At 42.3% G+C, this 21443-nt stretch overlaps 1 protein-coding gene across 3 annotated transcripts in view; it reads right to left on the bottom strand.

The window, feature by feature from the left end:
- Positions 1–5622: 5622 nt before the first annotated feature.
- Positions 5623–21443, bottom strand: part of SORL1 (sortilin related receptor 1) — a 90713-nt gene continuing 74892 nt past the window's right edge. Inside the window, exons 37-48 of one of the 3 annotated variants that reach the window (XM_063436228.1) lie at positions 19508–19612; positions 18927–18999; positions 17509–17591; positions 16600–16696; positions 15812–15996; positions 14276–14395; positions 13753–13917; positions 12438–12612; positions 12037–12143; positions 10986–11178; positions 9502–9715; positions 5623–8804 (exon numbers count right to left, since the gene is read on the bottom strand). In XM_063436228.1, coding sequence (XP_063292298.1) covers positions 8738–8804; positions 9502–9715; positions 10986–11178; positions 12037–12143; positions 12438–12612; positions 13753–13917; positions 14276–14395; positions 15812–15996; positions 16600–16696; positions 17509–17591; positions 18927–18999; positions 19508–19612 — 1584 coding nt within the window. In that variant the 3' untranslated portion in view covers positions 5623–8737. Of the gene's footprint in view, positions 8809–9501; positions 9716–10985; positions 11179–12036; positions 12144–12437; positions 12613–13752; positions 13918–14275; positions 14396–15811; positions 15997–16599; positions 16697–17508; positions 17592–18926; positions 19000–19507; positions 19613–21443 lie in introns of all 3 variants that reach the window. The other 2 variants (XM_063436226.1, XM_063436227.1) reach the window with 2 other exon arrangements.

Below are 21443 nucleotides of genomic sequence, written 5' to 3'. Positions count from 1 at the left end.
CTGTTAATTATGTTAAGTGCTAATCTAAGGGGAGGAAATGTGTGGGAGGTACATCCATGTGATTGGTTAATTTCATCCTCCCCCTGGGAGTGTCCTGTATGTACTTGTTGGTAATAAAAGCCAGACTGGGTGTCCCAGTCTAGAGTTCCTGCTTAACCCTCAAAATGAAGTGTCGTCTCGTTCTTGGGGGGGATTGGATTGTAAGCTGACTGCCAAGAGTGTAAGCCGATTGTATGCTTTTCTTGTTCAGCTGTTCCAGTTCGGAGTGTTATTTCGTATCCAACTCGTGAGTTCTGATGTTCTGCAGTAGCTGTGCCTGTCTCTAGAAAAGGGGATTATCGCCTAAACGGATTTTTCCCCCTTTATGCTGAAACGGTCCGTTACACACAGGTCTCTTATTTAACAAGAGATCAGTTTTCCTCTAAAATGTCCATCATTTGGGAAGCTCCCATTTCGATGTACTGCGTTTGATCTCATCTCTAATATGAGTAACAGCTCAGTGAACAGATAGTGTCTGCAGTATATATTGTATCAATTCACACAAACCCTGGCTCATGGTTTTGAGCATTCCTGCTGTCTGACTGTCAGCTCTGGGGTTGGTTTACAGCTTTGTGATCTTACAAATGGCTGCAGTTCTAAGGCGAGTTGCAATCAGACTGTCACTGCAGGACACTGCGCTAATGGGACTTAGAGTGACCTTACAACTGCAAAACGACATTTAATAATCCTCACCCAGACTAACTGTACATGTGTGTAATCGGTTAAACGTGCATTTGATTTTAAGCGAACTGTGATTACATTAAAAATAATATACAATAATTTATATATTTTAGTTATTTTACTGCTACTGTTTTTCTCTATAGCCAATTCTCACGTACTCTGTGAAACCACTAGTCCTATCAGTGTACTCTAAAATATATACATAATATAGTCACAATGACATACAATATCGAATTGGCCAGTTTTTGTGCTTTCTTGGTTTCGTGCCAGTTGATTTTCCTACAATTTGTTTAAACTGTAACACCCCAAATCAAGTTGTTTTTTTGCCACGCATAAGTCTACAGTCTGTACATACACTTACTGGCTGATACCGTTACACACATGTACCGTTGGCGTGTGCAGGCACAGATAAAGTTGCACACATGTACAGTCTAGAGCAGGCATTGGCAACCTTCGGTACTCCAGATGTTTTGGACTACACCCCCCATGATGCTTTGCCAGCATTATGGGTGTAAGAGCATTATGGGAGATGTAGTCCAAAACATATGGAGTGCCGAAGGTTGCCTATCCTTGGTCTAGAGTGTGTGGGTGTGCCAATATATACACATACAGATAGGGTGTACATGCTGTGTGCACTGTGCAGTATCACCGTATATGTGGAGAGAGCAAGCAGCGCTGTTGCTTTAAGACTGGAGACTCAGGCACCTTAAATGAACCTTGCCGCAGACTGAGGAGGGAAAGAAAAAAGAAATCTTGGCCCTTGTTGCTGCTCGGCCATTATTTCTGATGTAATGTTTCAGGTGTCGGCTTGTTGCTAAGACATGAATCGGAACGCTGGATGTGATTGGAGAGTCTGTGTTCCTCCATAAACCAATCCTATAGCATCAGCAGGAGGCGCAGGGAGACAATGTATTCGCAGTGTCACCGAGAGCTGCGGCACTCGGCAAACACAGGGATAGCTTGCTGCCGTCTGTCCTATTCTACGCAATGCTTCATTAGTGCAGGGATATTGAACAGACTGGTGCAGGCAGCCATATGCTTTATAGGAAGGGAACATTGATTAGTCCATGTGGCAGGAAGACGGGGCGTTCAGATACACAAACCGGGGATAAAGGAGAAAACAGAAGAAAAGACCGAGAACAATCAGGAGGCGTATGAAAGGATCAAAGAAAAAGAATAAACGGGGTGGGGGCGGGGGGGCTAACCACGGCGAGAATGGGGGGGGGGAGGCGGGGGGGTGGTACACAAGGAGAAGAGATAAAATGTAACAAAATATGAAAACTACAAACAGCAAATGTAATTTGTAAAAGAGCAGGGATAATGACAAAACACAATGACATTTATTACTTAACATGTGGATTACTGTTACAAAATATACAAATTGAAAAACATTTCTTCTATTTGGCTAATGTTAGTCTAATGCATTTATACCGCCAATTCCCAGTACACCTTTCACTGTCCCTACCTCCTCAATCCATATTAAATCTACATTATCCAACAGCAACGTAAAGGCACATCTAAATTTAGGGTCGTCCGCTTTAAAAGAGGCTGTATATAAAGATCACACCAGGGTATCAGTACCCCCAGATACACTATTGGCTTTATGCAAACTACATAAAGGATCTTTATTTAATATATAAATCCGTAATCTATTCAATCATCATCAGAATCATTACAATCATTTTTTTTTGCAAACCCTTCCCCTCCCCTAAAACGCAGAATTTATCTGAGAATGCAAAGCGTTAATAAAATCAGTGAAGTCATCGCAGGAAATGGTCATAGTAATGAGACCCCAACAACACGACGCAGCACCCAATATCCCAGGGGGGTAGAACATATAGAAAACATACACAGCCTAAGACATAGCTGCCACATGTCAGCCGGTCCTAGCCTTCCCTCTCAGTGGTTGTATATATTCCATAAACCAGCGCTAAGCATGCTAAAGCCATTTGTTCAGGGTGAAGGTGAATAGGTTTTATTGAACGGTTTCCATCCATGATATTTGGGAATACTGGGGTGATAGCTTTGCCCCCTCCTGCGGATTTACATGTCATGTGGTACGAGAGACTTTACTTTAGATCACAATTTATTGTAATTTACATATTGCAGCGCAAAGCTGGTAAAATGGTCTCACAGGATAGCTGACCTAAATTCGTAGTGTGACATCATATGCTGATCTCACAAAGCCCTCACAGGAGTCCCGTGGCAGAATCCATAACACTGCAGCATGACATCATATGCTAACCTCACTTTGTACATCCAGTCTCAGGAGCCATGGGGCAGAATTCTGTAATGGTGAGATCATGCTATGACCTCATAATGTAACACATTCACTAATGGCCCCAGTGGCAGGATTCTGTAATGGTGAGATCATGTTATGACCTCATAATGTAGCACCTTCACTAATGGCCCCAGTGGCAGGATTTTGTAATGGTGAAATCATGCGATGACCCCATAACGTAGCACATTCATGAATGGTCCCAGTGGCAGGATTTTGTAATGGTGAGATCATGCTATGACCTCATAATGTAGCACCTTCACTAATAGCTCCAGTGGCAGGATTCTGTAATGGTGAGATCATGCTATGACCTCATAATGTAACACATTCACTAATTGCCCCAGTGGCATGATTCTGTAATGGTGAGATCATGTTATGACCTCATAACGTAGCACATTCACTAATTGCCCCAGTGGCAGGATTCTGTAATGGTGAGATCATGCTATGACCTCATAATGTAGCACCTTCACTAATAGCTCCAGTGGCAGGATTCTGTAATGGTGAGATCATGCTACGACCTCATAATGTAACACATTCACTAATTGCCCCAGTGGCAGGATTCTGTAATGGTGAAATCATGCTATGACCTCATAATGTAGCACCTTCACTAATAGCTCCAGTGGCAGGATTCTGTAATGGTGAGATCATGCTATGACCTCATAATGTAACACATTCACTAATTGCCCCAGTGGCATGATTCTGTAATGGTGAAATCATGCTATGACCTCATAATGTAGCACATTCACTAATGGTCCCAGCGGTAGGATTCTGTAAAGGTGAGATCATGTTATGACCTCACAATGTAGCACATTCACGAATGGCCCCAGCGGCAGGATTCTGTAATGGTGAGATCATGTTATGACCTCATAATATAGCACATTCACGAATGGCCCCAGTGGCAGGATTTTGTATTGGTGAAATCATGCGATGACCCCATAACGTAGCACATTCACGAATGGTCCCAGTGGTAGGATTCTGTAATGGTGAGATCATGTTATGACCTCATAATGTAACACATTCACTAATAGCCCCAGTGGCAGCATTCGGTAATGGTGAGATCATGTTACGATATCATAATGTAGCACCTTCACGTGAAATCATACGATGACCCCATATTGTAGCACATTCACGAATGGTCCCAGTGGCAGGATTCTGTAATGGTGAGATCATGTTACAATCTCATAATGTAGCACCTTCACTAGTGGCCCCAGTGGCAGGATTCTGTAATGGTGAGATCATGTTATGACCTCATAATGCAACACATTCACTAATAGCCCCAGTGGCAGGATTCTGTAATGGTGAGATCATGTTACAATATCATAATGTAGCACCTTCACTAATGGCCCCAGTGGCAGGATTCTGTAATGGTGAGATCATGTTATGACCTCATAATGTAGCACATTCAAGAATGACCCAGTGGCAGTATTCTGTAATGGTGAGATCATGTTATGACCTCATAATGTAGCACATTCAAGAATGACCCAGTGGCAGTATTCTGTAATGGTGAGATCATGTTATGACCTCACAATGTAGCACATTCACTAATAGCCCCAGTGGCAGGATTCGGTAATGGTGATATCATGTTATGACCTCACAATGTAGCACATTCACTAATAGCCCCAGTGGCAGGATTCGGTAATGGTGAGATCATGTTATGACCTCATAATGTAGCACATTCACTTACGGCCCCAGTGTCAGGATCCTGTAATGGTGAGATCATGTTCTCATAATGTAGCACCTTCACTAATGGTCCCAGTGGCAGGATTCTGTAATGGTGAAATCATGTTATGACCTCATAATGTAGCACCTTCACTAATAGCCCCAGTGGCAGGATTCTGTAATGCAGGAGTCTAGTGGCTACAGGTTTGTAAGGCTGATTGTCCGAGGCTGGGCAGCTACACTCACAGAAATATTATACCTTCAAGTCTGTTACTGGCCTAGGAAGTGAGAGGCTGAAAATAGGAATGGTTACCCTGATTGTAACCCCCCCCATTCCCCGGTATGTCAGAACATGTAATGTATAAGGTGTACATATTGCTATTAGTGGCTTCTGGAGGTTTAGTCTTCCTTCTTTTTTTTGTCGTCTCTCGATGGCATTTCTTCCCCTCATAATGCACAATTCATTTGTGCACACAGTTATGAGAGTGATGTCAGAACTAGACTGTAATAGCCGTATAATTGAACAGTAGTGATGTCAGAACTAGTTTGTAATAAGTGAAACCACAAAAATTCAGACAGTTTTAAACCAATTTATTTTAAATAGAATAAAAGGTTGACAATTGAAGCATATATTGTCTTCCAGGTTTGTGCAAACACAACGTTTTTATCATGTATGCCAAACTTATAAAACATGAGAAAACCAACAAAAACACCAGAAAAGTAGAATGAATGCCAAATCATGAATGCCCAACATTTTACAAAAACACACAGAAAAAAAAAATCACGGAATGATTGGTCTGCAAAGAATTTACTAGCAATGCGTGAAAGTGGACGTGTGCGTGGCTGAAATATATCAAAGGGCAAATTAAAGCCGTTTTCTTATAAAGTCAATGCCACAGTTCTACATTACTCCATTCTTGGATGTCATTTTCCCAAAAATCGACCGTGGATTATTTTTATTTAACAACATTAAACGTTTGATGTAAACATTCACACTGTAATCAAACATGTACATTTAATAAAATATCCCTTTAGCATCCAAAAATCAATGTCAATTGGCAACAATTGATCACTGGATCCGCGGAAAATCCACAATATATAAAAACAACAGTTAAAAACAAATCATTAGAATAAACTTGCCCTGCACCTCTAACCGGTTATGGGACAGAGAGAGTATTGCGTTTTCTAAGCTGCCGGGGTAGCCAATGGGTTCAATCGTAATTTACAAAATAAATTAACTGGATCTGTAGGCTTTCTTGCAATTACACCGCACACTTAGAATGAAAAACATCGTTTGGCGAACAATAAAAACCGGGTTAGTCACTAAAGTCTCAACCCAAGAAGGATTTAAAGTTAGTGTAAAGATAGCCAAACTCCAAACATAGGGGACTTGAATAATTATTTACAGTTTGGTTATTTCAGACAATTCCCACTTCAGTGAATACCCTGTGTTTCTGGGGCTGGCCTGGAGACTGTGCGCAGGTCTCTCCTGACTTGCCGAGTTCTAGGTGGCTTCTTGACACACAGCCTGACTGACCGCAAGTTAGATCCAAAACCACAGAATACAGAGGAGAGTGGATTTAAAGCCACAGAAACAAATTCTCTCATAAATGTTAATTTATTCATTAAAAGGGAATTGGAGAGAATTAAAAATCTGATTGCAAATATTAGCTCAAAATAGTTGAAATAGAAAAATAATAGCTTGGACACTTTTCTGATTTGGCCATTTTAACCTACAATTTGCATATCCCTGGCCAATCCATCACAATTCTGTAAATACTCCATATTGTATGGAATAGAATGTACAGAGGTAGAGAGATTATGGGGAACAAATGGTACTGCATTCACCTCCCATGTCTGCAACCCGTCCTGCTTCTATTCAGAGCTACGTGCAAGGTTATAGTACAATGCAGGAGCAGCGCAAGGCACACAGATAGCTGACATTACACATCCAGAGACGGGGGAGAAAGAAAGGATGGGGGGGTGGGGGGGGGACTGAATCTAAAATAAAAATCAGCAGCAGAGGAAGCAGGGATTCTGTACCATTTACACCATATTTTAACGTCTGGAGAAGCAAAAGAAAAGATATTATAGGTTGTATTATTATTATTATTATTATTATTGATAGTAGATGGCCAACATGGACATCACATGCCATTAGACCTTGAAACCAGATAAAGACGACATGGCCGTCACTCTAATCGAACTCTGCATCCATCACAGTCACAGACAAAATGGCACAACACAAGCGACACCAAGAGTCAACAGTTTGGTCCTGAACAAATTTCACATTCATGTCCAATGTCCATTCAGTGATGGACAATGCTTTGGCCCCTGAGACAATAAAGGGCCAGCAAAATAATGTAAGAAACAGCTGATAATTTTACAAAAATCTGCCTAACCCTGAAGAATGTGCGTAATGACCTCACAGCACGAGAGCTGCGTATGGACAAAGTGCAGTGAATCATTTAATTTGCATGTTTCAAGCAAATCAGTGAAAAAAATTGAATCTTTATATACAACAACCCTAAATTATTGGTGTACTAACAGTGCTTTAAAATGTGTTAAACATATACACGGAACTGCGTTTTACTCCCAGTATACATATCTGCATGGCGGTTATACAGTTATAGATTGAACTATGACGGTTTCTCAGATACTCTCAGCATCTGCGCAGGAAGTATTAAAAGCAAAAACACATTCTCCATGCAAAAAGGTCTAATGCAGGCACGTCAGCTATAGAGGACTGCAGCTCCCACCATCCTCAGATAATAAGTGGGAGAAGACAAACAAATATTACCCACTGAAAATAGAGAATTGTAATTTTACCAAATGTCACGACAAAGCCATAAATTAAGAGGACAGCCTTGTCATTTCTTGTGATTATTTCTGCTGTACGGTAATCCATGCGACACATACTGACCACATGACTCGGTAAATGAAGCACAGTACACCCAGAGGGATTGAGAGGCCAAGAGAACACATTCTGGTGTGTGAGCTATTACACCACACTTATTTTTCTTTTCCTATTTGGGAGAAATTAACCGTTCAGAGAATGACGGCAAGCATCAAGGCCAAGAACTAAGGGATTAGAGAGATTTCTGAAATAAGAACTCCTATCCCCAAATTATTGCAAATCTCACAATGTGCGTCTGCGCATTCTCTTGGGTTCACCATTAAAATCCAAAAAGGCACCGTGTTATGGGATGGAAAGTGTGCAACATAACCAGCACACTTAGGGCATGTGTGGCGAGAATGACAGGCCTGCACAAGATTTGGTTCAGGGCAGAGTTTGGGATCCTATCCTGTCACTTAAATCGCAAAAAAAAAAAAGCAACATTTTGCTGGGAAGATATTTTACAAACATAAAAACAGAGCAAGACTTTGACCCCTTCAATCCTGACTTTCTGCGGAGAACACACAGTCTAATAATGCTTTGGCAGAGATTCTGTAGTGGGCAGGGGACGAACAATTACTGGCACTTGCAGAAGCCAAAGTGGCCCACCGGTGCCAATGCTTGCCCACCCCTGGCTGTGGCTCATATCAGCAGTTTGGCAAAACAATAGAAAATGACTGGACTTGTGTGGCCCCGTCACCTATTGGAAAGTTCTAGATGGGATAGATCTACAGATCGACTATCCATGAGATGAACAAGTCTTGGTTTTTTAAACCAATAAGGCACCATAGAAAGCTGCTGTTCTGGGGTCTTTTCTGGATTTTCATTACCCGTCCCAAATTGGCACACGTTACCAGTACAATATCCATACTAAAAATCAGAACCATACTTAATTTCATTTCAGGGGCAAATGGGTCAAAATAGGATTAAAATAAAAATGACAGTTGGGGGGGGGAGGGGGAATAATTTAGCATTTCACAGTTCAGTACCACAAAGTTTGCATTTTTTTTTTGCGATATATAAAAATAACATTGCAACTCAAAGTGCATCTGGAAAAAGAAAAAAGGAAAGAGAAAAAAAAAATCTAAACTTAAAAAAAAAAAAAAAATTAAAAAAAATAAACACTATCTTTCAGAAATAAAAATATTTACATCATTTGGATTTAACCCAATAATGAATTTGATTCACGCTATAACCATAGGTACGTCGTCTGAAAATCCGGTGATCATGGGTGAATCATCATCATCATCATCACCTGCAAATATAAAAACAGCGATATGTTAAAGTTAGATCAATATAAGGGTTTACGCTGTCACGTGTCCGTCTGTACAGCTCATATGATAAAATATTCCTAAGATAATAAGCCTGGAACAAAGTATGAACAGTCAAAAAATTCAAATTTTAAACCCTTCAAATTTTAGACCAAAATGGAAAATACTCCAAATCCAATGTTATTTTTTTTGTCGCTATTTGTCTACAATCTAAAATTCCCTTTGAATTTTGACTGTTCATATTTTAGTGAATAACCCAGTCTTCACAAAGAGAAGAGACATTTCTCCTCAATGTCGCGTCTGCAAATCAGTGTTTCCCTTCCAGCAATGAACTGGAGCTTACATGGCTCTCAAAGTAAAGTGCTGCTAAACAGGCAAGTTCAGGGGCAAGTTCAGGGAATACTACATGGGATTCTGTGCTGCTTTCATCCAGGTAGCTGTATTGGCCGTGTGTGAGAATTATCCCAAATAAAGCAAAAATGTTTCTATTCTGCATACATTTCACGAACCTGAATTCTCCTAAAAATACTTTCATTCCAAAGTTTCAAAGCATATTGTCACATTTTTAACCCTGTAAATGAGAAATTCACTACACTAACTAAAAGCATTGCATTGATTTTGCTGTCATTTACAAAGTTGACATCCAGCACGGCTTATGAATCACAAAAGGTTTCTTACCGATATCGTCGCCAGATGAAAAGATGGCAGATCCAAGCCGTGAGCTATAATGGCTGTTTGCAAATGCAGTGAAGCTGTTCTGAAGTCTCCTGTGCCGCATGTACAATATGACAAAGCCCACACCCATGGACACTAGGAGCAGAAACAAAATTGGTACCACGATGGCGGCCACGTCACTGGACTGCACGGACTGAGGTGAAGCTGGATCCACTGCTGGCAAAACAGATGGTTAAGGTTTATTAAGTTAAAGCTGAGCAATGAATGACAACAGCTTATTCCAGTTTTCTACAAACACTGTTAGCACATTTAAGGTTACGCCACAGGGAAACGCGAAACACGTCTTGCATGTAGAAGAGAGATATATATATATATATATATAGATATAGATATAGATATATATATATATATATATATATATATATATATAGATACCCACAGCTCGATTGGTAGATAGGGCACAAAGCTATACAACACACTATGCCAATGAAAATCAAATCTATGAGTCAAAGCTTGCCCTTTGTAAAAGGGGACCTTCTAGGCTCCATGACCATTGTGATAATGGTGATGGTGCCTGGAGTCTATGTGTGCAGTCTTTTGCTATGAAATGCTGCACATATGGAGATTGACCCCTCTTCTGCTGCAGGTGTAACTCCCTACTGGCAGCATCACTGGGGTGTCACTAGCAGGCTGGAACAAGGGTGGTCAATGTGAATTATGTGAAGAATTGGTGTCTGGCGTCAGAGCGCACAGCATGCTGATACTAGACAGCCAAAGCCAGCTCCTGTCCTCCCCTCAGCCCATACTCACCCTCCAGCATGCAGGAGTAACATCAATCAGTGGCAGAACCAAGGCCGAAGCAGTCCCCCTGGGGCCCCGCATGCCTTGGGGGACCATCGGGTGGCCCAATCATGAAGGGCTACCCAATGGGTATGATTGCTAAAGAGGGAGCACAGCAGGCAGTCAGCTGCAGACTCGCATCAGCGCAAGCCAGACCCAGGAAGTCATCTCCCTGCAACCAGAAGGTATGGAAGCGGGGGGGGGGGGGGAGGTGTATCCGTGTATGCCAGTGTGTATAATTAGGTATGTATCTGTGTGTGTGTGCGTGAAGATGTGCTAGTGTGTGTATATCTGTGCGCCAGTATGTATGTATATCTGTGTGTGTATCTGTGAGTGTCAGTATGTGTCTCTGTGTGTGCCAGGGTGTGTATCTGAGAGTGTCAGTATGTATCTCTGTGTCTGCCAGGGTGTGCTTGTGGGTATATGTTTGTATGTGTGACAAAGTGTGTATGTGCCTGTGTAGGTATGTTTGTATCTCTGTGTGCCAGTGTGTGTATGTATTAATAACCAATAGCACAATTGTCCCATTTTCCTTCCTGCTTACTCAGCTACCTCAACGTGGAGTGGGGTGTGTGTGTGTGTTTTTCTCCTCCTCCCCTCCACATAGGTTTATATGTGTATACATGAATTAGAAATTAGATCTTACCGGCGCCGAGCTCATTGAAGAGAAGAACAGCTGGCTCACCACAGATCTGCCCACCATACAGGCATCTAGCTTGAACAGAGAAGGTGTAATTATGACCCATCTTCAAGTTGGAAATTTTGAAGACGTTATCGGTTGTATTTCCCAGGCATGTGGTCAAGTTACTGGCGCTGTCAAACATGTGTATTTCGTAACCCTATAACATGAAAAGATGACATTCAGTTCAATCAGAACTCCAAAAACTGCTCTAGGATTTAAAGGAAAATGTCCTCAACTAGAGGCAAACGTGAATCTCAGGAGGACCTGGGGCAAGTTTTACAAATTAACATCAAATCGTTAACCTCGTCTATCTCTATATTTCATTGTGTAACGAAATGACCTGCTCGAAGTTCTCCCTCAGCTCAATCCTCACAGCAGGTGCAGGTTCGTCCCAGGGGGAGGGCCATGCCGCCACTGGTTGTTTGGTGCCGACAACAGATGCCAAATAGTTAACATTATCCAGCCTGGAACTCTTATTCTGGGTTGGCTAACGACACTGTCTGAGGGGTAGATACACTCCGGACAGCAGAGACCTTTGAGGATGTGAGTGCGGCAATTCAAAATGGAGGCACTGAACATACATACTCCAAGTACCATAACAACTTCAAATCCCTGAGAAGGTCAAGGTGCTTGCAATAACCAGTAGCACAATTGGCCTATTTTCCTCCCTGCTCAGCAACCTCGAAGTGGGGCATGGAGAAAAATGTATGAAGTGGTGTTAAGGCAGAAGTTGTGCCTAATGACATCCTAGCTGAGCTGCTTGTTCATGGTCTACACACCTCCTTAGCAGAAGCCATTGGCGGGTAAAATGGGTAAAAACATCCAAACTCCAAGCACAGCAGATTTGGAGAATTTTTCCAGTTCAGTTTGAAATGACTTTGAAATCTCTATTTAGTAAATATTCCTGCAGGCGTCAGACTTTGAAACCAATATATTAACTGAACTACCTGATCAGGCAAAAAATGGTGGAAAACCGTGCAGACAGATCAAGAAACTCTCATCCAGGAACACTTACTCTGCTTTCGTTAAACATCTTTTCCTTTAAAGCCAAACTCTTCCAATAAAGTAAGATATGGTCATTTTCACTGATGAGTTTCAGAGCTTCTGGTGCAGACAGCAGGACTGAAAGAAAACGGAAAGATTTACAATATGTCCTTGGATTTAAAACGTTTAATATCAGTATAAGCATGGAAAGATTATCACAACATGGATGGCTAGCTGCACAAAGAGTACGGGTTTCTTATAATATTAGCTGAATTGGTCATTTTCCCAATCAGCCCCATCGTGTACCAGAAACGAGTCAAACAAGTTTCTAAATATGTAAATACAGAGTCAACCCAGCAGAATTCTTAGATATTGTCTGATCTCCCTGCCAGTCGTTAAACGTGATTGGCAACGTGTATGTTATGGAGTTACCTGTGTTCACTTTGATACTGGCTTCTCTGCTCATGTTGCGCAGTTGGACGATGACACTGTATTTGCCTCCCGGTTCCAGGTTTCCGATCCGGTACTCGACGGTGCTGTTCTGAGTATTTACCTTGTAATTTTGATCACTCTTCTTTATCAAATCCTTCACAGCAACAATATAAGCCTAGAAAATAATAGCTTATAAAATTAGAAGAAGAGGGAAAAAAAACAAAAACAAACAATGGACTTATTTTTAGTAAGTAGTGGTTTACAATATAGAGATGAGAGACTGGTTTTAATCACCATAAACCTTTATTTGAAAAAAAAAAAAAAAACAACAACAAAAAAAGAACAACAACCAGCAGCCAGACAGCTTCAGGCATGGCTGGGGCACTAATGACTCAATGCCCATCTTCACTGACTGAATGCAAATAACAGGTATTCTGGAATTGGCTTCCTCAAAAAAATGACAGGTGAAGTCGAGCAGTTTGTTTGAACCCAGGCATCACAACAATCGAAGCATAAAACACGCATGCACGCAGGCACGCACAGCACACAACACTGAGTGGGTAAACATACAACTGGAGTGAATTGGATTTAGTGGTCTAAATTTTGCAATTCCATTTTCAATTCAATATAATATGATTTTTAATGAACAGACCCGACAGGGTTAACACCAAAAGTAATGAGAAAAGTTCACACATTTACCAAAGAGAAAAACCCTACAAACCGGAAGAGCCCCTTTTAATAAGTGAATATATTAAATTGGAGTTAAAACAAAAGTTTTCACCTGGAAGTACAAGAGCCAGAAAGTTTTTAGGAAGTGCTATTCTGAGAACGTTCTACAATGGGCAATTTATGAAGGGTAGAGGGAGAGAAATGGATTCAAAGTTACAACAATTGCATAAGATAAAGGAAACAATATGGCTTAGTTAGAAGCTACTACTATTGATACATTAGCTTATACGAGAATAACCTCTATGTCCACTAAACTTCCAACCTGGATCTATGGTGCTGCTAAAAGTATCTGTAATTCAAAGGTGAGAGAGGGAAAACCATATACTGTGCGCCTTCGAGGGCACCCTCCAAAATCCCCTAAACTCTAACAGATATGCGATCAGTTACAAGAATCGCGTTTGCACCTTAAATCACCCAAAAAGAGCAAAACAATGAATAGTAATAAAAAAAAAAAAAAAGTTCTTTTAAAAAGAGCATGCGGGTTTATCTTATCTTAAAATAACGTGTCCGAGTATATAGTTGTGCCTCATTGTATGAACACCCTCACACTGTAAGATTAGCGTCCCGGATAAGAGCGGTTACTCACCATTTTGCTGTCCGGAGAATCATATGGCGATTCCCACTTAATAACAGCAAATGTTTTATCGACTTGCACGCAGTGAAGATGGCGTGGCGGCAGTCTGTTATCAGGAATCATTTTTACCACCACATAATCTGAAGGAGGACCTAGGTACGGCGATACTACCCGAACCTAAAAAAAACAAAACCAGAATTACAAATAAACATTTCAAGTGCAAAGCTGATCACATGAAGGACATAACATTTTGTAATATCACTATAAACCACCAGTTACGTCTCTGCTCTGTTTACTAATGCTTTTATATTATTCCATAAGAAATTATTTTCAGTGAAGGGAAATTGAAGTAAATTTAGCATCATTTAATGCTAATAATATAGAACATGGCCTCCTCACTTTGTCAGGATCTGGTTAATCACACAAGCAAGTTATAATGATGTCCGGATACCAGCACTTTATGTGCAACATTAATATGTAATAGCATCAGGGAGCATACACTTATCTCCCCCAAAATAGAGTAATAAAATCTTACCAAGAACAGGTACTGCTCATCTCTATTCACAATAACCGACGCGTTGTGAAGAGTAGTATTTATGTTTAGTGGGCTCCTGTGAAGCTCTAAAAACGAGGTTGCATAAAATATTCCATAAGTCTAAAGAAACAAAAAGATAAATTCAATCAAAATTTTTAATTTAATAAAGTGATGGCCTGTAGGAAGAAGCTGCACAATTTTGGGAAATAAAACCCATTTATAGATTAAAGGGATACTCCACTTCCCATGTAAACTAAATCCATTTTAAAAATAAAATCAGTTTAGTACATATATCCCCATGAAAACATGCATGCATTTAATTATGTATTCTAGATCTAAAACCAACTTGTAAAAGCTGCAGCCTCTGCAATCCCTCCCTTAATCCTGTCCAGACTTTCTGTGGCTGTCCAATCACAGACTTCCCAATGAAGCTCAATGAGAATTATTTGCAAGGCAGGTGCTCTGGGCCATTGCTGCCTCGAGTTTAGATCCACTTTGCTAACCAAACCAGGAAGTAAAAGGATCGGTTGTCTGATTGACAGCCAGGGGAGTGTAACAAGGTACATTTAAAAAAAAGTGACAATTTCTATTGAAAAGCTAAAAAGCTTTAGGAATTTGAAGTGTACCTTTAACTGACCTAAACTTTTTTTTCCCACACAGAAAAAAAAAAAAAAAAAAAGATGGGTGGGGCAACAATAAAGAACCCAACGCATTAATCTACAAAATTCCGACTTCCTTAAACAGCCTGGAGAATATGCTGTGTACATTACATTCTTATATCTAATATACAGAACATTAAACATTTCCTGGAGGGAGCATTTAAGTGAACAAAGTTCCTGTCTGCGTTCATAGTTACATAGTTACATAGTTACATAGCTGAAAAGAGACTTGCGTCCATCAAGTTCAGCCTTCCTCACATATGCTTTTGCTGTTGATCCAAAAGAAGGCAAAAAACCCAGTCTGAAGCGCTTCCAATTTTGCAACAAACTAGGAAAAAATTCCTTCTTGACCCCAAAATAGCAGTCATCATGTAAAAATAATATTAAATCAGTAGGCGAGTATTATTACGTATTTTGTATAAGCAAGAGACAATTTGGGCCCCACGTTAGTTGTAACACAATCGCCAAACCCCAGCTGCAAATAACACAAATTCATGCATTTCATACAAACAAAAACAAAAAAAAGCCCCAAAACTCTTAAAACCTATAATTTGAATAAATACAATACACTGAGATTTCCTCTTGTTTTAATGTCTGGGTATTGATTATATTTCCTACTCAAATCACTGATAATTCTGTGTTAACCCCGAGTTCACCAGAAGGGAGCCTGCCAATCATATCCCATGTCGTGTTCAATTTTGAAATTTCAAGAATAATCTAATGAAACCCATTGTGGAGGTGGTGACAGATGTCTGCCAGATTTCTGAGAAGCTGATTGGCTAGCTGAAGAAAGAAATTACTCATTTTAATAAATGAATAAATGCTCTGCATGGTACATGCCACGTGGTGTATACAGGAATGATCATAAGACCCATACCACGTCTCTCTCTCCCGTCCAGTTACATTCCACGGCTGTCTGGTTAATGGCTCTGGCTTTCAGACTTGGCGCGGCTGGCTTTATACCCGTTGTCACGAAGTGTCTAAAGGACACAGCACTGTCCCCAAAACTGGTTTTCGCCCAGACAGAGATCTCATAGGCCGTATGTGCAGTTAGGTTATGGACTAATTAAAAAAGAAAAACACATTAAGCTGATGACTAAAGGAAACACTGCAAAGACTGTCACAAAAGGGTTTATTCACTAAAACTTCAGTGAAGTAAAATGTTATGTGGTAAAATTCAGGCTAAAATAACAAATCTGTAAATCTAGCAAAGTTAGAAAATTTAAACAAATTTGTTATTTCTTAAATTTTGCAATTTGGCTTTCGATTCTCTACAATTCAGAGTTGAGTAAATAAATCCCAAAGTAACAAATGAATAATTTAATTCAAACAATGCCAAAGCTGGGACTGCCATAGGACAGCGATACGAAGACTAATAATCGCCAAGAGTGACAGTGGAGGTCATGCCAGTACCACGTCTCAATCCTGCAGCACAGGGAACGTGATTATAGAGAAATGAGATTTCACCGGCACATAAACAAGGATATAAAGTGCTTAGAAAATCTATACATTTACAAGAGTAAGCCAACACACTGTGTTAAGATTCGTTACGTTACAGCTGTTGGCAACGCAATGGTAGACCACAAGGCAGGAAAGTTTGCGGAGGACAAGACAAGGATATTCATTAAAAAATAAAAGATTAAATCCAGAAACGGTTCAATTCACCTTCACATGTTGCAGTCTGTCCATCAAACTGAAGCGCTCTTTTTTCTTGTACGTGTGAGTCAAACTCCCAAACTAAGGACATGGAGTAACCATAGACCTGAAAAATAAAGTGAGTGTGTGAGATGTGCAAGCGTTCAATGCCGATACATTATAGACCTTCCCAGTTATCGTCTTCACAGGGAGAGAAACGTTTTGTTTCAAAGTTATCCATTTAATTAAAATAAATGGACCGCAGCTCAGGCGAATACTAAGGCAGTTTAGCGTAGGCGTGGAGCCTGCAAATGCAAAGAAATTGCTGGAAGAATAAAACGTAATTGGTGCTAGTTTCTTTTGAGCTTAAGGTCTTGCGTACGAATACACATCATTTGACTTTCAGAGCAATACAGATTTCACTTCTCATGTAAAACACACTTACAATATCTGTAAACTTATCTGACAGCCTTTATACAAACATTATTACAAATTTAAATGGTGATGAACTGAGAACAAAATAAAATTCAGCCTAAAACAACAAACCAAAACGGACTAGATCAGAATTGGCGAATTTTACCTAAATCTTTCACAATAATTCACTGTGAATAAGTCAAATTTTAGACTGAAGTATTGTTAGTGAATAATTCTGTGTTCGGTTTATGATTTGGCCACCACGCCCCCCTCGTGGTTTTAAAATAATAAATCGAGATTTAATAAAGTGGAGTTCTTTATGCAATCCATGAGACGTTTAATTACCGCTGTAATTTGATTTGTTAGATTGTCCTATTGTGGTGTTTTACCAGATTGAGCCCGGACAAGTTGTATGTTTCCACCATTTTATTAAAGCTATCCAGCACTTGTTAGCAGCCCACCCTGATTTAATACAGCATTTCACACACATTCTGTATAAAAATAAATAAATAAAAAGTCCCATACCTGAACGTCAGAGTCCACTTTTAACATGAATTCCACAGCGCTCTCATTGACGCTCTGAATGGTTATGGTTGGAAGTGGGATAACTAAGGAAAGGGAACCGAACCAGAGAGAGAACTGAATCAAAACAGATTGGTATCAACAAGGAGAAAAAGAACAATGAAGGTTATTGGTAAAATCCCTTTTAAAGGAACAAACACGTATTCCTGACACTACAGTGGTAAAATAACCATTTAGATTCCAGTCTCGCTGCGGCTGCCTCGCCTCCATGGCGGAGATCACCAAATTTGACGCCCGACAATCAAAGGTTATTGCACATACACGGCCAAACTCCGCGCTGCGCCAATCTTCATCTCCTCATAGAGATGCATTGAATCAATGCATCTATATGGGGAACAGTCAAGCACCTCAATGCAGAGTGTGGAGATGCTGAACTTAGGATACAGGGAGCCCCTCTAGTGGGCGTCTACATTGCTAGCCTGTAACACCTCTAGTGGCCGTCTACATTGCTGGCCTGTAACACCTCTAGTGGCCGTCTACATTGCTGGCCTGTAACACCTCTAGTGGCAGTCTACATTGCTGGCCTGTAACACCTCTAGTGGCAGTCTACATTGCTGGCCTGTAACACCTCTAGTGGCAGTCTACATTGCTGGCCTGTAACACCTCTAGTGGCAGTCTACATTGCTGGCCTGTAACACCTCTAGTGGCAGTCTACATTGCTGGCCTGTAACACCTCTAGTGGCCGTCTACATTGCTGGCCTGTAACACCTCTAGTGGCAGTCTACATTGCTGGATTGTAACACCTCTAGTGGCAGTCTACATTGCTGGATTGTAACACCTCTAGTGGCAGTCTACATTGCTGGATTGTAACACCTCTAGTGGCAGTCTACATTGCTGGCTTGTAACACCTCTAGTGGCAGTCACTGGGAGAGCAAAAAACAGGATGCAAGAGAATACCGAGAACAGACAACAGCTCAAATAGCCTGCCCTTCACTGGGTCCCCGCTCAGATCTCAAGCTGGTTTTAGCTCATCTTGTGCCATTACAAAAAGCATATCAGACTAAGTCCACCCAAAAGTGCAGAACAGATAAAAAAACGCAGCAACCCTGAAAAGGCAGTTTTTATAATGCCAAGTCTGCAAATACACCATAACCACTACATTAAGCTTTAGTTGTTCAGGTGATTGTAGTTCCTGTTAATGTAAAAATGGGGCATTGCGTGTTCTTTCATCACATGTCTGGGTCTAATTAAAACCCCATTTCCGGATATATGACCACCTGGGTTTGTCACAATTACAACGGGTCTGTTCAACCTTTGAATTGAAGTGGTAAATGTGAGTTGGGAACCTTTTAAATTCCCACTGAAACCCGTCACCACAAATGAAAACATTACACGTTTAAAATGGCCTTTAACAGACGCACCTTTTCCTTTTCTAGTGTAAATGGTTTTTGTGTCGCTCCACACCCCCACACCACGGCCAGTAACGGCAGCCACCTTCAAATGATAAATCAGTGTTAATCAATCAGTGTTAACAAATCACAATCTGTGCAGACAATCGGACAATGATTTCCTCTGATACACTTATATCGAACAGATATGTTCTACAGAAACACACACACACACACACACACACACACACACTCACTCACTCACTCTTCAGGTCATTGCACTGTTTTTGTGGGACAGTAATTTCTGCATAGAAATGTTTTATGAGCATTAATCAATGTATTTTACTGCTTCTTGCTGCAAAACCACCACCTACACTTGTGTATTTTACTAGTAAAACATGGCCACAGAATCCGCACATATCTTTATGGTTGTTACTGCACACTACATATACCGACACATTTTGTTTAATTCACCAACTTTAAGGATATTCATAATTCTCCAAATCCCTTTGAGTTACACATTGCGCTTGGTGCAAGATCTGCTGATTCATTACCTCTATTGCATAAGTCAGAGCACGTTACAACAAATAAAAACAAGCACTGGGAGAACTTACCCGTACAGCGTAAACCGTGTCCGATTCCAGAGATTTAATGCTGGTGGAATTCACCTGGGAATTAAACGACCACCATGACTTCGTTCCATTGATGCTGTAAGATACCTGGAAAATATTGCATATTCAGAGAAGGTGCATACATAAAGTTAACATGAGAGCAGCCGTGAGCAGGCTACCGCCACCCGGGCAGCCGTGAGCAGGATACCGCCACCCGGGCAGCCGTGAGCAGGCTACCGCCACGCGGGCAGTCTTGAGCAGGGTATTAATCACGTGGAGAGTCGTGAGCAGGGTATTATGACGTGGACATCTATGAGCATTATGACATGGGTAGCTGTGAGCAAGGAATTACTACGTGAGCAGAGCCGATACTAGTGTCCCAAGAGTCTGGGTGCAGAATTTTTCGACATCTATAAGCCTCACTCCTTTTTGTAATCAGAAACACAAACACAGACACAGACACACAAACACACATCCACCCCTTCACTGGCAGACACACACGCTAAAAAGAATGATGGAGCCGCAACACAATAAATTAATCAAACGAAGATTTAATCCACCATAAAGTGGATCCAGCAACGTTTCGACACATACACTGTCTTTGACACACACACACAAATTAATTGTATTTTTTGGTTTTATTTCATTTTTGTTAGGCTCATCAGGCCACCCTACCTTTAGGAGTACTCTGGATCCTCTCCTTGGGGTCCAGTGGCTTCGATGTTCTTCCTGTTCTTATCCAGGCTCCCGGCATCAGTGCAGAGAGCACTCCCTTGCTGCCCCCCTCTCTCCCCCAGGTGCTTACTCTGTCTTGCTGAATAAGGGCTGCTCGGAGGCGCCCTTAGATAGCCAGTCACCTACCGGGTCTCCTGTTACATTGGGCCACACAGCACCCCATTTCCTAGTGCCTGTGCACTTGCCCAGGATTAGCCGTGGCTGTGAATAAATTATTTTCATGTAGGGAGCCGTGTACAAGGAATCCCGGTCCCGGGGGGGAGCCGTGTACGAGGAATCCCGGTCCCGGGGGGGAGCCGTGTACGAGGAATCCCGGTCCCGGGGGGGAGCCGTGTACGAGGAATCCCGGTCCCGGGGGGGAGCCGTGTACGAGGAATCCCGGTCCCGGGGGGGAGCCGTGTACGAGGAATCCCGGTCCCGGGGGGGAGCCGTGTACGAGGAATCCCGGTCCCGGGGGGGAGCAGTGTACGAGGAATCCCGGTCCCGGGGGGGAGCAGTGTACGAGGAATCCCGGTCCCGGGGGGGAGCAGTGTACGAGGAATCCCGGTCCCGGGGGGGAGCAGTGTACGAGGAATCCCGGTCCCGTGGGGAGCCGTGCACAAGGAATCCCGGTCCCGTGGGGAGCCGTGCACAAGGAATCCCGGTCCCGTGGGGAGCCGTGCACAAGGAATCCCGGTCCCGTGGGGAGCCGTGCACAAGGAATCCCGGTCCCGTGGGGAGCCGTGCACAAGGAATCCCGGTCCCGTGGGGAGCCGTGCACAAGGAATCCCGGTCCCGTGGGGAGCCGTGCACAAGGAATCCCGGTCCCGTGGGGAGCCGTGCACAAGGAATCCCGGTCCCGTGGGGAGCCGTGCACAAGGAATCCCGGTCCCGTGGGGAGCCGTGCACAAGGAATCCCGGTCCCGTGGGGAGCCGTGCACAAGGAATCCCGGTCCCGTGGGGAGCCGTGCACAAGGAATCCCGGTCCCGTGGGGAGCCGTGCACAAGGAATCCCGGTCCCGTGGGGAGCCGTGCACAAGGAATCCCGGTCCCGTGGGGAGCCGTGCACAAGGAATCCCGGTCCCGTGGGGAGCCGTGCACAAGGAATCCCGGTCCCGTGGGGAGCCGTGCACAAGGAATCCCGGTCCCGTGGGGAGCCGTGCACAAGGAATCCCGGTCCCGTGGGGAGCCGTGCACAAGGAATCCCGGTCCCGTGGGGAGCCGT

The sequence above is a fragment of the Pelobates fuscus genome, chromosome 11, assembly GCF_036172605.1.
Source record: "Pelobates fuscus isolate aPelFus1 chromosome 11, aPelFus1.pri, whole genome shotgun sequence".
NCBI classification, from domain to species: domain Eukaryota; kingdom Metazoa; phylum Chordata; class Amphibia; order Anura; family Pelobatidae; genus Pelobates; species Pelobates fuscus.
The sequence above is the reverse complement of the archived record's forward strand: the minus strand, read 5'-3'. Positions and strand labels throughout refer to the sequence as shown.